The sequence below is a fragment of the Musca autumnalis genome, unplaced genomic scaffold (genome assembly GCF_047663935.1).
Source record: "Musca autumnalis isolate F117 unplaced genomic scaffold, ASM4766393v1 scaffold_5, whole genome shotgun sequence".
Lineage (NCBI taxonomy): Eukaryota > Metazoa > Arthropoda > Insecta > Diptera > Muscidae > Musca > Musca autumnalis.
In genome coordinates this window covers 189,270,990-189,289,548 of record NW_027412088.1, presented here as the reverse complement: position 1 = coordinate 189,289,548, position 18,559 = coordinate 189,270,990, and the positions used below count along the sequence as shown (strand labels likewise).

Here is an 18,559-nt window from a genome sequence, read left to right as displayed (position 1 = left end):
CTGCAATAAAAATTTGGCCTAGTAGAAACTAGCAGCATGTTTATTCGCATCTGAATACGCTGACGCGTTGATTTTGACATTTCTGCTGGTGTTTTTGCAATTTCCGTCATTTTCCCGTATTAAGAAATTTGTATGGGAAAGCAAATTTTAACAATTCGCTTTTTTCTAAAATTACCATTCAGGAGTACAATGAAAAATAGCAATGTAATGCTAATGCTTGGTTTACATTACGAAATCCACTCGATTTCAACTGTCAATTTCTTTGCGTATACGTCAAATGAAAACTCATCTGAAATCCATTGGATTTCGTTTGACGTTTAATCAATGGAATTGACAGTTGAAATCGAGTGGATTTCGTAAATGTAAACCAAGCATAAGTTTACATTTACGAAATCCACTCGATTTCAACTGTCAATTCCATAGCTCAAACGTCAAATGAAATCTCATCTGGATTTCATATGACGTTTAACCTATGGATTTGACAGTTGAAACCGAGTGGATTTCGTAAATGTAAACAAAGCATAACAATGTAATCTAATATTTTTCCACATTATTGTGATACATGAAAAATGTTGCAACTTTTGGTACTTTTTTATGCCAAAACAGTGTTGTATATCAGAGTACTGTGATTTTTATGCTAATTTCGCTGAAATCACGAAATGAGATGATTTCATTTTTGTATGCGAAATTATGACAAATTTTGCTTGTTTCCGCGCGAAATCTCGAAACGCCTTCGAAGGCACGAAACGGCTCCGAATGTAAACCAAGTATTACTATAGGTCTGTACGATAACCCAAAAGTTTGTGCAAATTTGCACAAACTTTTACAAAATGCTGTTCGATAACAAACTTGCAAAGTAAAAGAGAGAGAATTTGGAGACAATTGTGAGAGAATGTTGGAGAGTTTTGGAGACTTTTGTTTACAAGTTTTTGCAAGGAAAATTTTTCTTGTAAGAATTTGCAAGCTTGATCAGCTGATTTAAATTCGAATGTTTTGTGGCGGACTTCTAGGCAAAAACATAAACAAACGTTTGGCTCTTAAAATAAATAGATATAAAAAAGGAAAAAAATATTAAATAAATTATGGAAAACGATAATGTAAGTAAAATAACTTATTTTGTAGTTTGTGGTGACCATTTTCTTTTTTATTCTAAAGGTATCAAATCCCAGCAAAAAGCGGTGCATCCATGGAGTAGGAGAAACACAATGAATGCACTGCGTTCCAGTATGTTTTATATTTGTGCATTGGAAAGGGAATTATAAAGGCCTCGTCACATAAGAGGCAGAAATGATTTCAGCCTTAAGTACCGAAGCCAGGACCACAACGAACAGCATCGGTACACATTTCCCAAGGATTCCAAATGTTGAGCTTTTGTGGCGGAGGTACCGTAGAAGTTAATTGAAATTTGGACAAAATATTAGGAGCAGAGGCCTGCGTTGAATCAACGCAACTATGTAGTGTATCGCATCATTTCGTAAACAAATCATTCATTTTTACCAAAAGAATTTCCGTTAGCATTATTGAATCATCATAAATCAGCATACGTCAATGACTACCACAAGAATGCATTTCTTATCTCAAACAATCGGGTTGATTCATTCATAAATGTGTGTGATCTACGAACTACTAATCTGTGATCGTTAATGTACAAACAAACACCACATGAAGAGAGAGTAGTAATCCTACAAGGCATAAAGTATGAGAGAACTGAAAACAAAAACAACACAGTTGTCTAAACATAGCTGTCTACAAATATGGGGAATTTATGAGAGAGGTGTGTTGTTGTGTTATACAAAGGCTGTGTTATAGTACGGTTACACTACAGCTTTTTGCCGGGTTAACCCACTTTATGAGGATTTATTGCTTAATCTGGTCAAATCTGACCAGATTTGCCATACAAAAATTAAATCCTCTCACGACTGGGTTTATTTTAAATCCGGCACAAATCCACCAAAAATACAGTGTTGTATTCGGTATTTGTGCAAAAAAATCCAACTCTACTCAAAAAGTACCAAAAGTTGCAACTGTTTTTGCAACAGAGTTTGTCGTGTTTTACACGTTTACGATTGGTCGCATGAGATTTTATGGAGTTAATAAATCTAAAGTTATTTGAAAATCATAAAATTATTTATTTTTTTACATTAGACACTTTTTTAACAAAAAGTACGCTTGATACCATGATACAAAAATGTATCCCTGTGTGTAAAATATACCAATATGAGCAAAGAGGGGATGATATCTCATACGAGAAATTGTAAAAGTGTAACACACATCAGCTGACAGTTTATATCCTCGAAAAGCTAAGTGTAACCAGCAAAGATTAACCCACTGGATCTATTAAACCCAGTGGGTTAACCTTCAATAGTGTAACCCGGGTATTAGGTAAAAAGAGAATGTGTTTGTTTTGGTGTTACGACAACGTACATAGGCGGACATAACTGTGATTCATTTGATGTGTTTAGATTTTTTTATGTGTTTTCGATTGTTTTTCTTTTCGCTAGTTGTATGCATAAAGTAAACTCGAAACGAAGTCAACACGAACAATTCAAGCAAGAGGTAAACATTTGTACGAAGGAGTATAGTCTTTACATACAATGCGTTAAATATGAATCACCAATTTTTGTATTTGACTTTCAACAGAATATTGATTACATTCTAACGCAAAAAAGAGAGTGGTGGTCAGTGTTGCCGTTCGAAAAATTTTTTTCGGCCCAAATTTTTCCTAAAATCGGCCCAAAACGGCCCAACATTAAAAATTAAAACAAAAATATATATTTCTCATGGATACCTTTTATTACTTTTAGAAAAATCGAAGAAAAATATTGTCTATTTTTACGTAAAGATACTATGTCGCAAAAAATTGTCTGAGATATAATGATTGATAGGCAACAATTTATTGTGATTTGAATGTAGCATATAAACTTTAAGTGCGTGTTTCTCGAAACGGCGTTTTTGAAGTCGGTGCCAACGATAGCTCTAAAACGAATTGACTGATCTTCATATGACCTTATTATATTATTCATGTGAGCTTATTAAATACATAAAACGCTAGCCTTTAAGCGAGACAGATTAAAAAAAATTATATTGCCCAATTTTTGGCAAAAACAGTCAATTTTTTCGGTAAAGTCGAAATTTTGACTTTGACAGCTCAATTTTTTTTTAAGAATATTTTTTTTTTTAAAATTCTGTTTTATTAGGTTCCTAAAACGCTTACAAAAATATACTATGATTGGCCCATCCGTTTTCGAGCTATCGTTGGCACCGCAAAAAGATGTGTTCTTTGAGATGAAAGAAAGTATAGTTTCACCGAGTCTTAGCAAATTCCAATCTGTTACTATTAAATCTGTGTCACATTCTACAAGTCTGGGAAAATGTAATACCTGGTTCATAATAGGCAAAACTTCGTTTGAGGTTACCTTATATGGAGTTATTGTATTTAGTAGTTTAAGGGCCATTACATCCTTTCTTTTACTATTGGATGGATTTGAAAACGCAAAAAAACCAATTTGCATGCATTAAAAGTGTAATTTTCACACTAAACGTTAATACAAAGAAGGTCGTCCTTCAATTTAAATCATTACTTTCAACTTTAAGTTAGCCGAAACGCTATAAATCTGTACGCAAAGTCCAAACTATAACAAAAGAAGAGTTGTAATAAAGGGGGGTATTTGGGTCACTTTTATAGTCTATTCTCTTATTATTTTGATCTAGTAATTTAATATAAAACTCCAAAACAGCAAATTTTATTTCAAACTTTTCATTTTCTGTTAAGTAAGAGTGCATAAATGTAATTGTCTGCTTTTGTGCCTACAATATGTATGAAGTTTCGAGCTGGTATGATTTATTTTTGTAGTCAATGTCAATATATTGATGCTCTTTTTATTTATTTTTATACCCTCCACTATAGGATGGGGGTATATTAAGTTTGTAACTACTCGAAATAATCATTGTAGACCCCACAAACTATGTACAGTCAACCAAAAAAGTCTACATACACCCTATAAATCTCGTGTTTTAAGGGTAAGGAAGCATTTTTATGAAAATCCAAGTACATAGTTCTATTTCATATCCCTAATAAACAATATTACATACAACAAAAATATTTTCCATAATACGAATAACGGTAAATTCTATAAAAATTAAAAAATTAATAGGGAAAAAGTGTACATACACCCAATGAAATATTAAGATTACCGTAAAATTTGTGGAATAAGCAATACAAATTTTACATTTTATTGCTTTATCGAATGTCTCTGGTTGTCTATGATATATTTTAGACAAAATAGGAACATATTTGTGCTTCAATTGAGGTTATTTAAGATCAGACTTCGCGTATAGCTCTTTAAGGCGGACCCTTGCAGATATCATTAAGTTTTTCAGTCTGGTGGTTTATGAAACCCCAGGAAATACAGTGGGACTAATTATTTTGAGATCCTAGAGCGCTTTGAAGTTGTTCTTATGGATAATATATGCTCCTGAGCTTCGCTAAATATGCGAATTCCTGAGTTTTTCATAAATTTTATAGTTTTCACAGCATTCCAAGGGTCAAATTACAAGCAAGAACCTTGGAATTACCTTGTAATAAATTTTTGGACCTTAACTCAATCAGAAATGTACAACATTATTATACAAACCCGCTCCTAAAGTTTCCAAAGTATCAAAATAAAAGCACCACCAAAGAATGCATGCAATTTGTATGAAATTTACACTGTTAACTAGTATGCTCTCGTATTTTGATCGTTAGGGTCACTTGAAGCGCTATAAATGTCGAATACTTTTACATTGCTTATTCAGTGGATGCTCGAGGATTGTACCAGACCTTATTACAAGGTAATTCGAAGGCTTCTGCATGTAATTTGCCCCTTGAAATGTTGTGAAAACTATAAAATTTATGAGAAACCTCAGGAATTCGTATATTTAGCGAAGCTCAGGAGCATATATTATCCACAAGAAAAACTTCATAGCGCTCTTGGATCCCAAAATTGTTAGTCTCACTGTATTTTCTGGGGTTTCATAAACTACTAGACTGAAAAACTCAAAGAAATCTGCAAGGGTCCGCCTTAACGAGCTATTCGCGAAGTCTGACATTAAATAACGGCAATTAATCCACAAATATGTTCCCATTTTGTCTAAAATATATCATAGACAACCAGAGATATTCGATAAAGCAATAAAATGTAAAATTTGTATTGCTTATTCCATAAATTTTACGGTAATCTTAATATTTCATTGGGTGTATGTACACTTTTTCCCAATTATTTTTTTAATTTTTATAGAATTTACCGTTATTCGTATTATGGAATATATTTCTGTTGTATGTAATATTGTTTTTTAGGGATATGAGATAGAACTATGTACTTGGATTTTCATAAAAATGCTTCCTTACCCTTAAAACCCGAGATTTATAGGGTGTATGTAGACTTTTTTGGTTGACTGTATATTTTTGATCAGCGTGCAATTCTACATCGATATAGCCATGTCCGTCCGTCTGTGGAAATCACTCTAGCGTCCGAACGGATTGACGTAGGTGGATGAAATTTTGGGAAAATCTATTATACATATGTACGTAGGACTTTTGGTATTTAAAGCGGGCTATGTAGGTCCATGCTTTCGTATAGCCCCCATACAAAATGACGCGTCGTCGTTTTAAAGAATTTTTAAATATTTGTCCAATTTTACCACCTAATTGGTTGTAATTTGGTATTTTGTGTCTCCAGAGGCCAAAAACATTCCTACCAAAGTTAGTTTATATAGGTCCACGTTTTGGTATTACCCCCATATAAAGTACGCGTCATTTTAATATATTTTCAATGTATTAGTCCCATTTGACAACAGAATCGGTTGCAAATTTGTATTTTGCATTTCCAGAGGCTAAGAAACATTTCTACCATAAAATGTTTATATAGGTCCACGTTTTGATATAGCCCCCATAGGACGATATCTGCCGATTTTCGGTATTTTGAAGGTTTTGGCCTCATTATCACACCGAGATGGCTGAAATTTGGTATTTAGTCTTCGTTTGGGGTATCAAACTTTCCCCCAGAAATTCGTAGGTATAGGTCCACGCCATCATATAGCACCCATAGAACAGTACCTTCCGATTTTCGGTATTTTGAAGGTTGTGGCCACATTAATCCACCGAAATGACTGAAATTTGTGGTGGAGGGTATAAAAAGTTCGGCCCGACCGATCTTAATGATTTTCCTACTTATTTTTTTTTAAAAAGACAATTTGAGTTTGCACTCGGATATAAATAGGATAAACCTGAACTATCTGCTTGAAATTCATTCTTAAGGTTGTTGATTATAGGTAAAATATATGCCAAAAATAAAAAAACCTCTAGCTTGGCATGATTCCGTTGCCACCAATTTATTATGAACCTTTTTTATTTATGAACACAATGCATGAATCTTTACCAAATACTTAAGTATCACGAAAAATATATTTCAAAACCTGGGTAACTAAAAGTTAAAAGTGACAATTAAACTACTAGTAGGACCTTCTTGGCATTAAGTTTTAATGTGAAAATATTTTTTTAATGCCATCAAGTTGCTTTATTTTACGTTTTCAAATCCATCCAATAGTAAAAATAAGCATGTAATAATAGCCCAAAGACTAATATTTGATATTTTATAAAATATTGTTTAAAATTATTAGCATGAAAACGGCCCAAAATGGATTTGTGCCGCCAATCGGCCCAAAATTAAAAATTATTTTTTATTCGGCCCAAATTTGGGCCGAAATGCCCAAAACGGCAACACTGGTGGTGGTGCGTACTAGTATCGCTTTTTCTTGTGTCTACCGCAATTCATAAAAGCCCTGTTCCTTTACGTTCAAGAATCTTCAAGTTTTACAACTTTTTACTCGAAAAGCGTTCCTTTACTTCAGACACAATACAATTCATATGGGAGCAGTTTTCAACTTTTACTACTTTTGCCGGTTTTACCATTTTCAGAAGTAAAGGAACAGACCAAAAATTGGCATCGGTTGCAGGTCACTGATTAGGAGATCAAAAGTGTGGACCAAATTGGTTGCCCCGTTCAAGAGATATTGTGCTACCATTTTAGTGACATTTTTTAAATATTGGTGGACCGCTATTGCCCATCTTCGAACTAAAAACTAAATTTGGACAAAATATGACGATGTTGTTCGGTTCAGTTCGGGAGTTGTCGTGCACTCCAGCCACTACGTATGGTGCCATAGAGGTTTTTACAACTTTCGGGCTGTTCTCTCAAGAAGTATGGACTTGCCCCTGAAAAAAATTTACCATCGTAATTGAGGCAGCGAATGCAAGTTGCTTCAAAATATATCAAAGTGATTCGAGAGCAGGTCTTAAAGTGAACTTATCCGAAATTTTGTGTGGGAGGTACCCGAAGTAGTGGACAAATATGGTTCATATTCGAACCTGATCTATATTCACGGTGCTCTTGAAACAATTTTAAATGGAAGGTGCTTACACCTCGGAAATTTTTGCGGATTCTGAAACTACAATGTTTATAGATGAGAACAATCAAAAAACAAAAAAAATCGCCGGAGCGCTTTTTAAATAAATCGCGATTTAAGTTGACATTTTTAGGGGTTGTTTAAGTTTTCGCGATTTTGCTTAGAAACCGCATTTCCTATCAAAATGGGACTAAAACAAATATTGTAGCTATGAAAATTCTCTACAAGATCGACCTTTATGGTATTTTCGTAGTTTTTACCATTTTTGAGATATAGAAGTTCAACTTGGGACAATGCACTGACTGTATCGCCCCCTTATAAAACAATGTCATGAAGGGTGCGCCTTAACTAACTTTTAATTAAAACCGCTTACACAGGGAAAGTTTTTGTGAATTCTGAAACAGCAATGTTCATAGATGAAAAAAATCCAAAAACAAGAAAAAATCGCTGTAGGGATTTTTAAATAAATCGCGGTCAAAATTCACATTTTTAGGTGTTTTTTAGGTTTTTACGATTTTGCTTGAAAACCGCAAGTCCAATCGAAATGGAGCTAAAGAAAATGTTGTTGCTGTCAAAATTCTCTAGAGGATTGACTTTATCATTTGTTCCCAGCTTGTACCATTTTTGAGATAAGGAAGTTCAGTTTACATTTTTAGTTTTTTTTGTTAGGGTTTCGCGAATTTGCTTGAATACGGTAAGTCGTATCGACATGTGACCTGAGAAAATCTTAAAGCTGTGAAAATTCTCTACAAGACTGACTTAAGTAACTTATCCTTAGTTGTAATATTTTTTTAGATATATAAGTTTAAGTTGGGTATTTGCAGTCATGACATTGTTTTATAAGGGGGCGATACAGAATTGAATTGAATTTGAATTGTCCCAATTTGAACTTCTATATCTCAAAAACGGTAAAACCGACGAGAATATCATAAAGGTCAATCTTGTAGAGAATTTTCATATCTACAACATTTGTTTTAGTCCCATTTTGATAGGAAATGTGGTTTCTAAGCAAAATCGCGAAAACCTAAACAACCCCTAAAAATGTCAACTTAAATCGCGATTTATTTAAAAAGCGCTCCGGCGATTTTTTTTGTTTTTTGATTGTTCTCATCTATAAACATTGTAGTTTCAGAATCCGCAAAAATTTCCGAGGTGTAAGCACCTTCCATTTAAAATTGTTTCAAGAGCACCGTGTATTAGGACCAAATCAAGAGTTATCGTGCGCACAATTTTTTGGAATATTTCTGAACTTTTGTGGGGAAGGTACCTGAAGGAAATGGAAAATAAACAAGTAAGAAAGTATCAGTCAGCTGAGCCGATAGAGATATACCCCCAGCCACGTACACCCGAAGAAAAAAAGTTAACACAATACTTCTGTGGGTTTTTTAGCTGTTGGGAAAGTTTTCCAGGATGGAAAGGGCCGCAAAAAACTACATGTTGCAACAAAATTCAAATGATCCCGTAGGAGTGATCAGATGTAGTATATATTCGGACCTAATACAAATTTGTAGGAAATATTTTTGTTCTTTATTAGTCTATGGATATTTTCCTTACAGATTATGTAATAACAAATGTTGTACTTAATTTTCTGAATTTAAATATATTACAATTTTACTTTTCAATATACAAAGTTTGAGCTAAATCGATTTCTCTCTTAAAGGGTTATTTTACACATTAGCCAGTTTAGGTGGTGCCGGTAGGATTTTCTGAACCTTTTTGGGTCATTATCTCAGGAAGAATGGACTTGCCCACAAAAAAAATTACAACGTCGTAACAGGGGCCGCAATTGCAACCTGCTGCATCACAAATTAATAAGATCAGAGAGGAGTTGTTAAACTATACTTTTTCCAAATTTTGTGTGGGAGGTACCCAAATGAGTGGACCGATATAGTCCATACTAGAACCCGATCTATGCCTGAAAGTAATATAACCAATAACAAAGTTTGACTCAATTCGGTTACTCCCTCCTAGAATTATCATGCCCACAATCTTGGCGAAACATTTTGAACCTTTGTGAGGGAGGTACCGGAAGGAGTGGACCGATATGGTCTATCTTCGAACTTAAACTAAGTTTGGACAAAATATTGACCAAATATGTTGATCCGTTCGAGAGTTATCGTGCGCTCCAACTACGACACATGGTATTATATGGGTTGTTTGCAGTTTTTGTGCTGATTTCTGAGGAAGTATGGACTTGCTCCTGAAAAAAATTATATCGTCGTAATGGGGGTAGTGAATACAAGTGGCTGCAACAAAAATCAAAGCGAATCGGGAGCAGGCCTTTAACTGCACTTTGTGTGGGAGGTACCCGAAAGAGTCCATATTGGAACCTCATCTATGTCTGGTAGAAATGTCACGATGTGCAAAGTATGGACTAATTCGGTTACTCCCTTCAAGAGTTATCGTGCGGACAATTTTTCCGAACATTTTTGAACTTTTGTGGGGGAGGTACCTGAAGGAGTGGACCGATATGGCCCATCTTCGAACTTAAATCAAATCTGGACAAAATACTTCGATACCCAACATTTGAAACGAATCGATTGATTCGTTCGAGAGTTATCGTGCGCTGCAGCCAACCAGACAAACAGACGGACGGACATTGCTGGATCGACTCAAAATTGTCTGAAACGGATATCGTATAAACATACTTGGGGTCTAAAACCATTATTTCGATGAGGCACATTTTTGGTCGTATCAAAGTGTAAATACCCTCTTTAGCCTAAAGGCTGAGGGTATAAAAAATGGAAAATGAAAAAGAAATGGTAGACACCTTCAATTGTTAAATTTAATCTTTTCCGCTAACTTCTTCTTGTTTATCAAATCAGCTGACTTCTTGCAAGTTTTTTGCAAATTGCTGTTCGATAACAATCTGCAAATTTTTTGCTTCGAGAGAGTAAAATTGTTGGAGAGAGGTTACTGAGAACTTACTGAGTGCTTGCAAGTACTTTTCACTTGCGAAGTTATCGTACACACCTTATAAAAATCTCGAGTTTTAAACGGAGTTTGTATTAAAGCTTTTTGCCGGGTTAATCTTCTTCATGAAGATTTTTTGGACGTTTGCGCTATGCTATGTTTACATTTACGAAATTCACTCGATTTCATCTGTCAAATCCATAGGTTAAACGTCAAATGAAATCCAATGGAATTCAGATGAGATTTCATTTGACGTTTGAGATATGAAATTGACAGATGAAATCGAGTGGATTTCGTAAATGTAAACTTAGCACTACGGAATTGACATTTGAAATGCAATGGGTTTATTAAATCCGGTTAAGTGAAAACGGGGTATAGGTTGCCAGTATTGAAGAGGTTTACATTAGGACGTTTTGCTGTTTTAAGCTGAAAACACATACAACTTTTGAGTAAAGTTTTGCGTTGGGCGTTGACAAAAAAACAACAACAACAGGGCGACGCCGACACCAAAGTCCGGCGTTGATGTGTGTGCCGGCATATATTTCAAATTAATTTGAATTTTTCGGAATCATGCCCAACAGTGTATAAACGGCCAAAACGACACAAAACTGTACACTATGTTTACATTTACGAAATCCACTCGATTTCAACTGTCAATTCCATTGCTCAAACGTCAAATGAAATCCACTCGATTTCAGATGAGTTTTCATTTGACGTATACGCAAAGGAGTTGACAGTTGAAATCGAGTGGATTTCGTAAATGTAAACATAGTCTTACCCAAACGTTGTAAGTGTTTTCAGCTTTATTGTACGTTATATATAACCGGATTTATCAAATCTCAATTCCATTGCTTATGTTCAAATAAATCCTCCGAAAAGCTATAATATAAAAAGGCTTTTAAAGTCCTTTGACTATTTAATCCACTGGATTAACATAATCCAGTTATATGTAAATGTAATATATTTGCGTGATGTTAAATCAACGAAAGTGGCAACACTGCATTCATCGATTTCGATTGCCCTGCCTACGACTTGTGCATTTTTCATTTTCAGAACCCTATATTGGCATTTGTTTTGATTTTGTGAATCTATCGTGTTTTCGCCTCATTCGTCGCGTTTAATTAAAAAAAGTTATTTGTTTTCCGATTTAAAACAATGAATTAAGTAAAAAATAAGTGGGAGTACCAAGAGACTTGTCAATCAGTATGTTTTCCGTGTGTAAACAATCGCATCCCGCCACTGGCGTGGAGTTTGCCATTACCTGTCGGTTCTTTAATAATGTTGATGAAAATGTGGTTGTTGCCGGTGCAAATATCCTCAAAGTGTATCGGATCATTCCCAGTTTAGATGTGACACAAAGACAGCATCAAAAAATCAATCCCAAAATGCGTTTGGAATGTTTGGCTTCATACACGCTGTATGGCAATGTAATGTCTTTGCAAAGTGTTACACTGACCGGATCTATGCGAGATGCCCTGCTAATTAGTTTTAAAGATGCCAAATTATCTGTGGTTCAACATGATCCAGACACCTATGCTTTGAAAACATTGTCCTTGCATTATTTCGAAGAGGAAGATATAAAAGATGGCTGGACGGGACGTTATTATATTCCAATGGTACGTGTTGATCCTGATGCTCGTTGTGCTGTAATGCTGGTCTATGGTAAGCGGTTGGTTGTTTTGCCATTTCGCAAAGAGAATGGTATAGACGAGATTGAATTGGCCGATGTGAAACCGATAAAGAAAGCACCCACTGCCATTATGTCGCGAACACCAATATTGGCTTCATATTTGATTGCCTTGAGGGATTTGGATGAGAAAATTGATAATGTTTTGGATTTACAATTTTTACATGGCTACTATGAGCCCACATTGTTGATATTGTATGAACCGGTGCGCACATTTACCGGTCGAGTTGCCGTGCGTTCAGATACCTGTGTTTTGGTCGCCATATCGCTGAATATCCAACAAAGAGTTCACCCGATTATATGGACGGTGACGGGTCTGCCATTTGATTGCCTGCAAGTATTTCCCATACAAAAGCCCATCGGCGGCTGTTTGGTAACAACGGTAAATTCAATAATTTATTTAAATCAAAGTGTACCACCCTATGGAGTGTCGTTGAATAGTTCAGCAGATCATAGTACCAGTTTCCCGTTGAAACCACAAGATGGGGTGCGCATTAGTTTGGATGCAGCCAATATTGCTTTTATTGATGTGGATAAGTTGGTGGTCTCCTTGAGAACGGGTGATTTGTATGTTGTTACCTTGTGTGTGGATTCCATGAGAACGGTGAGAAATTTCCATTTCCACAAGGCTGCGGCCAGTGTGTTGACCAGTTGCATGTGTGTGTGTCAAAGTGAGTATCTGTTTTTGGGTTCTCGCTTGGGCAATTCTTTGTTGTTACACTTTACGGAGGAAGATCAAAGTACGGTCATAACATTGGATGAATATGATGGCACAGATGGAGCAGGTGGTGGTGGTGGTGGCGACGAATCCCGTAAAGCAAGGCGTATTGAAGATGAAGAACTTGAGGTCTACGGTTCAGGGGCCAAAACATCTGTTCAATTGAGAAAGTATATTTTCGAGGTATGTGACAGTTTGCTGAATGTGGGACCCATAAACTACATGTGTGCTGGCGAGCGTGTGGAGTTCGAGGAGGGCGGTACCACCTTAAAGCCCCAAGCTAGCCAATTGTCTGATCTTAAAATTGACATTGTGGCCTCAGTGGGCCATAGCAAAAATGGAGCTTTGTGTGTTTTTGCCAATTGCATAAATCCCCAGATTATAACCTCTTTTGAGTTGGATGGCTGTTTGGATGTGTGGACGGTTTTCGATGATGTTAGCAGGAAAATGAGCCACCAAGATCATCATGATTTTATGATTCTCTCGCAGAGAACCTCAACTTTGGTGCTGCAAACGGGAGAGGAAATCAATGAAATTGACAACACCGGCTTTAGCTATAACCAGCCAACCATTTTTGTCGGCAATTTGGGACAAAATCGTTTTATTGTCCAGGTGACCACCAGATCGGTGCGTTTGTTACAGGGAAAGCGTTTGATACAAAATGTACCCATAGATGAAGGAGCTCCCGTTGTCCAGGTGTCCATTGCTGATCCGTATGTTTGCCTACGGGTGCTACACGGCAAGGTCATAACATTGGCCTTGCGTGAAACCAAAGGTACACCTCGCCTGGCCATTAATAAAAACACCATTAGCAGCGTTCCTGCGGTAATATCCTTATCGGCCTATAAGGACCTCTCTGGGTTGTTTACCACCAAGACAGACGATGTCCTTAACTTGACGGGGTCCGGTGGCAACTCCTTGTATGCCGGTTTGGGTTACATGAAGGCTGAACCCAATATGAAGATAGAAGATGAAGAAGATCTGCTATACGGTGAGTCAGGAAATGCCTTTAAAATGAACAGCATGGCCGACCTGGCCAAACAGTCCAGGCAAAAGAATTCCGATTGGTGGAGACGATTGTTGCTGCCGGTAAAATCCACATATTGGCTAGTTGTGGGAAGGGAAAGTGGTACATTGGAAATCTATTCAATGCCTGATATGAAATTGGTGTATTTGGTAAATGACATTGGCAATGGCGATACCGTACTCACCGATTCCATGGAGTTTGTGCCAGCGAATCTCAACCAGCCGGACAACAAACAGGGTATCCTCCTGAACTGCATGCCACAACATGCCAACTCACCACTGCCGCTGGAGGTGTCGTTGGTTGGTTTGGGCTATCAAGGCAACAGACCCCTGCTAATGATACGCACTCGCCTGGAGCTGCTAATATATCAGGCCTATCGATATTCCAAGGGCCACATGAAGGTCCGCTTCCGTAAACTGAATACCATTAATATGCGTGATGACACAATCGACAATCCCATGGAAATTGATGATAACTCGGAATTGGAATCGTATAACCTGCAAGACCGTTATATCAGCAAGTTGCGTTACTTTTCAAATATCTCCGGTCTAAATGGTGTTGTGGTGTGTGGCCCCAATCCTTACTTTATCTTCCTCACCGGCAAGGGGGAACTGAGAACACACAAGTACACCAATGGCTATTTGCGGAGCTTTGCCCCATTCAACAATGTCAATTGTCCTCAAGGCTTCCTCAGTTTCGATACCACCTTTGATTTGAAGATTTGTGTTCTACCACCCTATTTGACATACGATTCACCATGGCCAGCGCGCAAGGTGCCGTTACGTTGTACACCCAAACAAATTGTCTATCATCGTGAGAATCGTGTCTATTGTCTCATTACCCAAACGGAAGAACAAACCAACAAATATTTTCGTTTCAATGGCGAAGACAAGGAACTGACGGAAGAGAATAAAGGTGAACGTTTTATCTATCCCACCATGTCGAAATTCAACATGGTTCTCATGTCTCCAGAGACATGGGAAATTGTTCCAGATGCCTCCATAGAATTTGAAAATTGGGAACATGTTACAGCCTTTAAAATTGTCAAATTGGCTTATGAGGGTACTAGATCGGGTCTCAAGGAGTATCTTTGCATAGGTACCAATTTCAATTACAGTGAAGACATTACCTCAAGGGGTAATATTCATATCTACGATATCATCGAGGTGGTGCCAGAGCCAGGAAAACCTTTGACGAAATTTAAATTAAAAGAAATCTTCAAGAAAGAACAAAAGGGTCCTGTATCAGCAATTTCCGATGTTCTGGGCTTCTTGGTAACAGCATTTGGCCAAAAAATCTACCTTTGGCAGCTAACAGATGATGATCTCAGCGGTGTGGCCTTCATAGATACAAATATCTATGTCCATGAAATTATATCCATCAAATCGTTGATACTCATAGCTGATGTCTACAAATCGGTGAGTGTTTTGCGTTTCCAAGAGGAGTTCCGCACCTTGTCACTGGCATCAAGAGATTTTTACCCCTTAGAGGTATTTGGCATTGAGTTTATGGTGGACAACACAAATCTGGCATTTTTGGTGACAGATGCCGAAAAAAACTTCATTGTATATATGTATCAGCCGGAAGTTCGTGAATCCATTGGTGGTCAAAAGTTACTGCGCAAGGGTGACTATCATCTGGGACAAACGGTGAATACCATGTTTAGAGTACAGTGTCACCAAAGAGGTCACATACAGCGGCAACCTTTCATCTATGAAAATAAACATTTTGTTGTCTATGGTACTTTGGATGGTGGCATGGGTTATTGTCTTCCGCTGCCGGAAAAAGTCTATCGTCGTTTTTTGATGTTACAAAATGTTCTGCTCTCTTATCAGGAACATTTGTGTGGCCTCAATCCCAAGGAATTTCGTACAATAAAAATGGCCAAAAAGCTGTCAATAAATCCTAGTCGTTGCATCATTGATGGTGATCTAATATGGTCGTTTGCCAATATGACAGTTTCGGAACGTAATGAGGTGGCGAAGAAAATCGGCACCAAGACAGAAGATATTTTAAGTGATCTACTGGAAATTGAGAGAATAACAACGGTGTTTTAAAATCAAGTTTTTTTTCTTTACAATTATTATTATGTATGTATTTAGTTTTGGATTAAATTGGCTGGAGCCAATAAATTATAAAATCGAATTATACCTAAGCTATTGTATCATGTGTTTTTTTTTGTTATTTCTTACGAAATTGTAGGTGGTTGGGAGATCATTCTTTAAAGGGGATTTCAATTTGCTCGTTGGTAACTTACCTGTATGCTCCTGTCTCCCACACGAAGGCCCATCCGCTTGTGGCGTTGTTATCGAAAGACTAGCTACAACCTGAATAAAATTGGAGTAAAGTGAACTAATAAATGCTTTTCTTACCTTTGTTCCGCAAGAAGAATTATATCAGTTTGAAAGGAAATAATATAATTTTAATTAGAAAGACATAAATAGAGATGGGAAATGGGTAAATACCCATAAAAAAGGGTAAATAGGGTAAAAATGGGTAAATACCCAGGTATTTACCCAATATGTGGGAAAAAAAACTACAGAAACTAAAATCATCCAATTGGACGCGAAAACGCAGTATTTTTACAAATTTTAACTGACTATGAACAAAATTACCTTTTTTTGGAAATATTTTACCAATTTTGGTCCATATTTTTGGTTAATCTCTCACATATATGCTCTGTTCCAGAACCTACAAGAAGCTACTATTTTTTACTACGATAACATTTTTTCCTTTATGTTATCGGAAAAAATAGTAAAAATTAGTAGATTCTTGCAGTTCTGGAACATACCAATAGTTACAGCGTAATTTTTGACATATGAGGGCTTTTAGAACGGTTTGTTGACTTTTGATTTTACGCTGATAATCTTGTGATTTTGGTCCTCTTCGACAAAGCTATATTTGCTGCAGTCTGCATTAATTTTCTTCCTACATACAACTCCAACGCTCGATTTGCGTACGACATTAAACCAATCGTTTAATGAAATTGTGCAAGGGTATACAATACCCATTGCAATTGATTTGATGCATATACTATGCTCAATGACTAAAACCTTCGATAAGAAGAAGATCATTTTCAATAATTTTACGATATCTATGGAATTTATAAAACTTCCACTCATAACAGCTGGCTATGGCTTTCATTTATTCAAAATTCAAACTTATTCCTCACTATATAATCAGGAAGTTGTAAATTCACTTGTAAACTCCACTACAGATGAATATGTTCAAACAAAAAACTTTGTAAGAGGCATGATAGATTTAGTAGAATTAATACAATATGAGTTATCTTATACCTTAGAACAGAAAATATTAAAATTACAAAGATTCATTGCATTTTTACGCAATATTAAGGCAAATGTAGCTAGGTCTTGGATAAAAACAATGGAGAATATCCTTCTCATATGGGAAACATATGGTGATATTCCGCTAAAAAAATTAACTACACATCATAATGTCGAAGCGTTAATTTATAACATTCGACACAAACGCAATCTCCCGCCATCTGATACACAAGCATTATGTTTCAAGTATAGATCAGATGCTGTCATAAAGTACAAACGTATTTTAGATCAGAGTGAGGCAGAGAAATTTTTCGGATCTCCCTTGTGCTCTCAATGAGCGTAAATTTGTTGTTGCTTGCAACGTGTTAGCATCTACACAGGCTGTGAGCGATACCAGAACGAAAACATCTGGTATCCAGCTTCACCGCAGTGAATGAAAGACTTGCTGCAATTCGAATAAAAGCTAAATTCTTCAACATCAGCTTTATTTGCGCTCATGCTCCTACTGAAGAAAAGGACGAACAGACCAAAGATATATTTTACGAGCGCTTAGAAGAAACATATGACCGTTGCCCTACCCATGACATTAAAATCATTCTAGGCGATTTTAATGCCAAAATTGGAAAGGAGAATATCTTTGGCCCAACAGTCGGGAAATTCAGTCTCCATAGTGAAACATCTGACAATGGTATGAGGCTGATAGACTTTGCAGCTGCACAAAACATGGTAGTTAGCAGTACCAGATTTAATCATCTCGATATTCATAAGGGCACCTGGCTGTCGCCAGATCAAAGAACAAGAAATCAAACTGATTACGTTATGATAGATGAAAGACATTCATCGAGCGTGTTGGATGTACGGTCGTTCCGAGGCGCAAACATTGATTCGGACCACTACCTTGTTGCAGCAAAGGTACGCACCCGCTTAATCGTAGCAAACAAAGTACGAACAGACACAACACGAAAGTTAGACATCGGTAAGCTGCAATCACAACAGATAGCCACAGCATATTCTACTCAACTAGCCCAATTGCTTAATCAAAGCACTCCTCATCCCAATAACATATCAGCGCAATGGCAAAGCATTGCCCACTCCATGCAAACAGCCGCAAAATCCATACTTGGATACCAGAGACCTCCACCAAGGAATCCATGGTATGATCAGGAGTGTCATGCTGCCACCGAAGAGAAAATTGCGCCATATAGGGCTACTTTACAATCCGTAGCAACGCGTAGCGCACGAGAGAGATACAGGGAGAAGAGGAGAGAGGAGAAACGTCTTTTCCGCAGGAAAAAGAGAGAGATGGAAAAGCGAGAGTGTGAAAAAATCGAGATGTACAGAAGCCAGAATGAAGTCCGAAAATTCACCAAAGAGTGAAACATCAAACAGATGGCTTTGGTACAGGCACATCCTCCTGTAGAGACCAGCAAGGTAATCTAGTAACAGATACAGATAGTGTACTCAGGATATGGAAAGAACATTTTTCA

General features: G+C 36.8%; 2 protein-coding genes and 1 long non-coding RNA gene across 3 annotated transcripts in view; 2 read left to right on the top strand and 1 right to left on the bottom strand.

The window, feature by feature from the left end:
* Positions 1-16,066, bottom strand: part of Asx (transcriptional regulator additional sex combs) — a 42,182-nt gene extending 26,116 nt beyond the window's left edge. Inside the window, exon 1 of the mRNA XM_073990111.1 lies at positions 16,046-16,066. The gene's annotated coding sequence lies outside the window, so the exon portion shown is untranslated. The remainder of the gene's footprint in view (positions 1-16,045) is intronic.
* On the top strand, positions 777-7,421 carry LOC141405596 (uncharacterized). The gene is made up of 3 exons (XR_012413236.1): positions 777-1,097; positions 1,156-1,423; positions 7,006-7,421. It is a non-coding gene; the product is annotated as an uncharacterized lncRNA (long non-coding RNA).
* Positions 11,397-15,943, top strand: Cpsf160 (cleavage and polyadenylation specificity factor subunit 1). Its single transcript, XM_073990117.1, has one exon. It carries the CDS (start codon positions 11,562-11,564, stop codon positions 15,843-15,845), a length of 4,284 nt encoding a protein of 1,427 aa, XP_073846218.1. The 5' UTR covers positions 11,397-11,561; the 3' UTR covers positions 15,846-15,943.
* Positions 16,067-18,559: the final 2,493 nt, after the last annotated feature.

Excerpts from the sequence above, each read along its gene's own strand:
- Cpsf160 (XM_073990117.1), top strand. The coding sequence starts at position 11,562 with ATGTTTTCCGTGTGTAAACAATCGCATCCCGCCACTGGCGTGGAGTTT.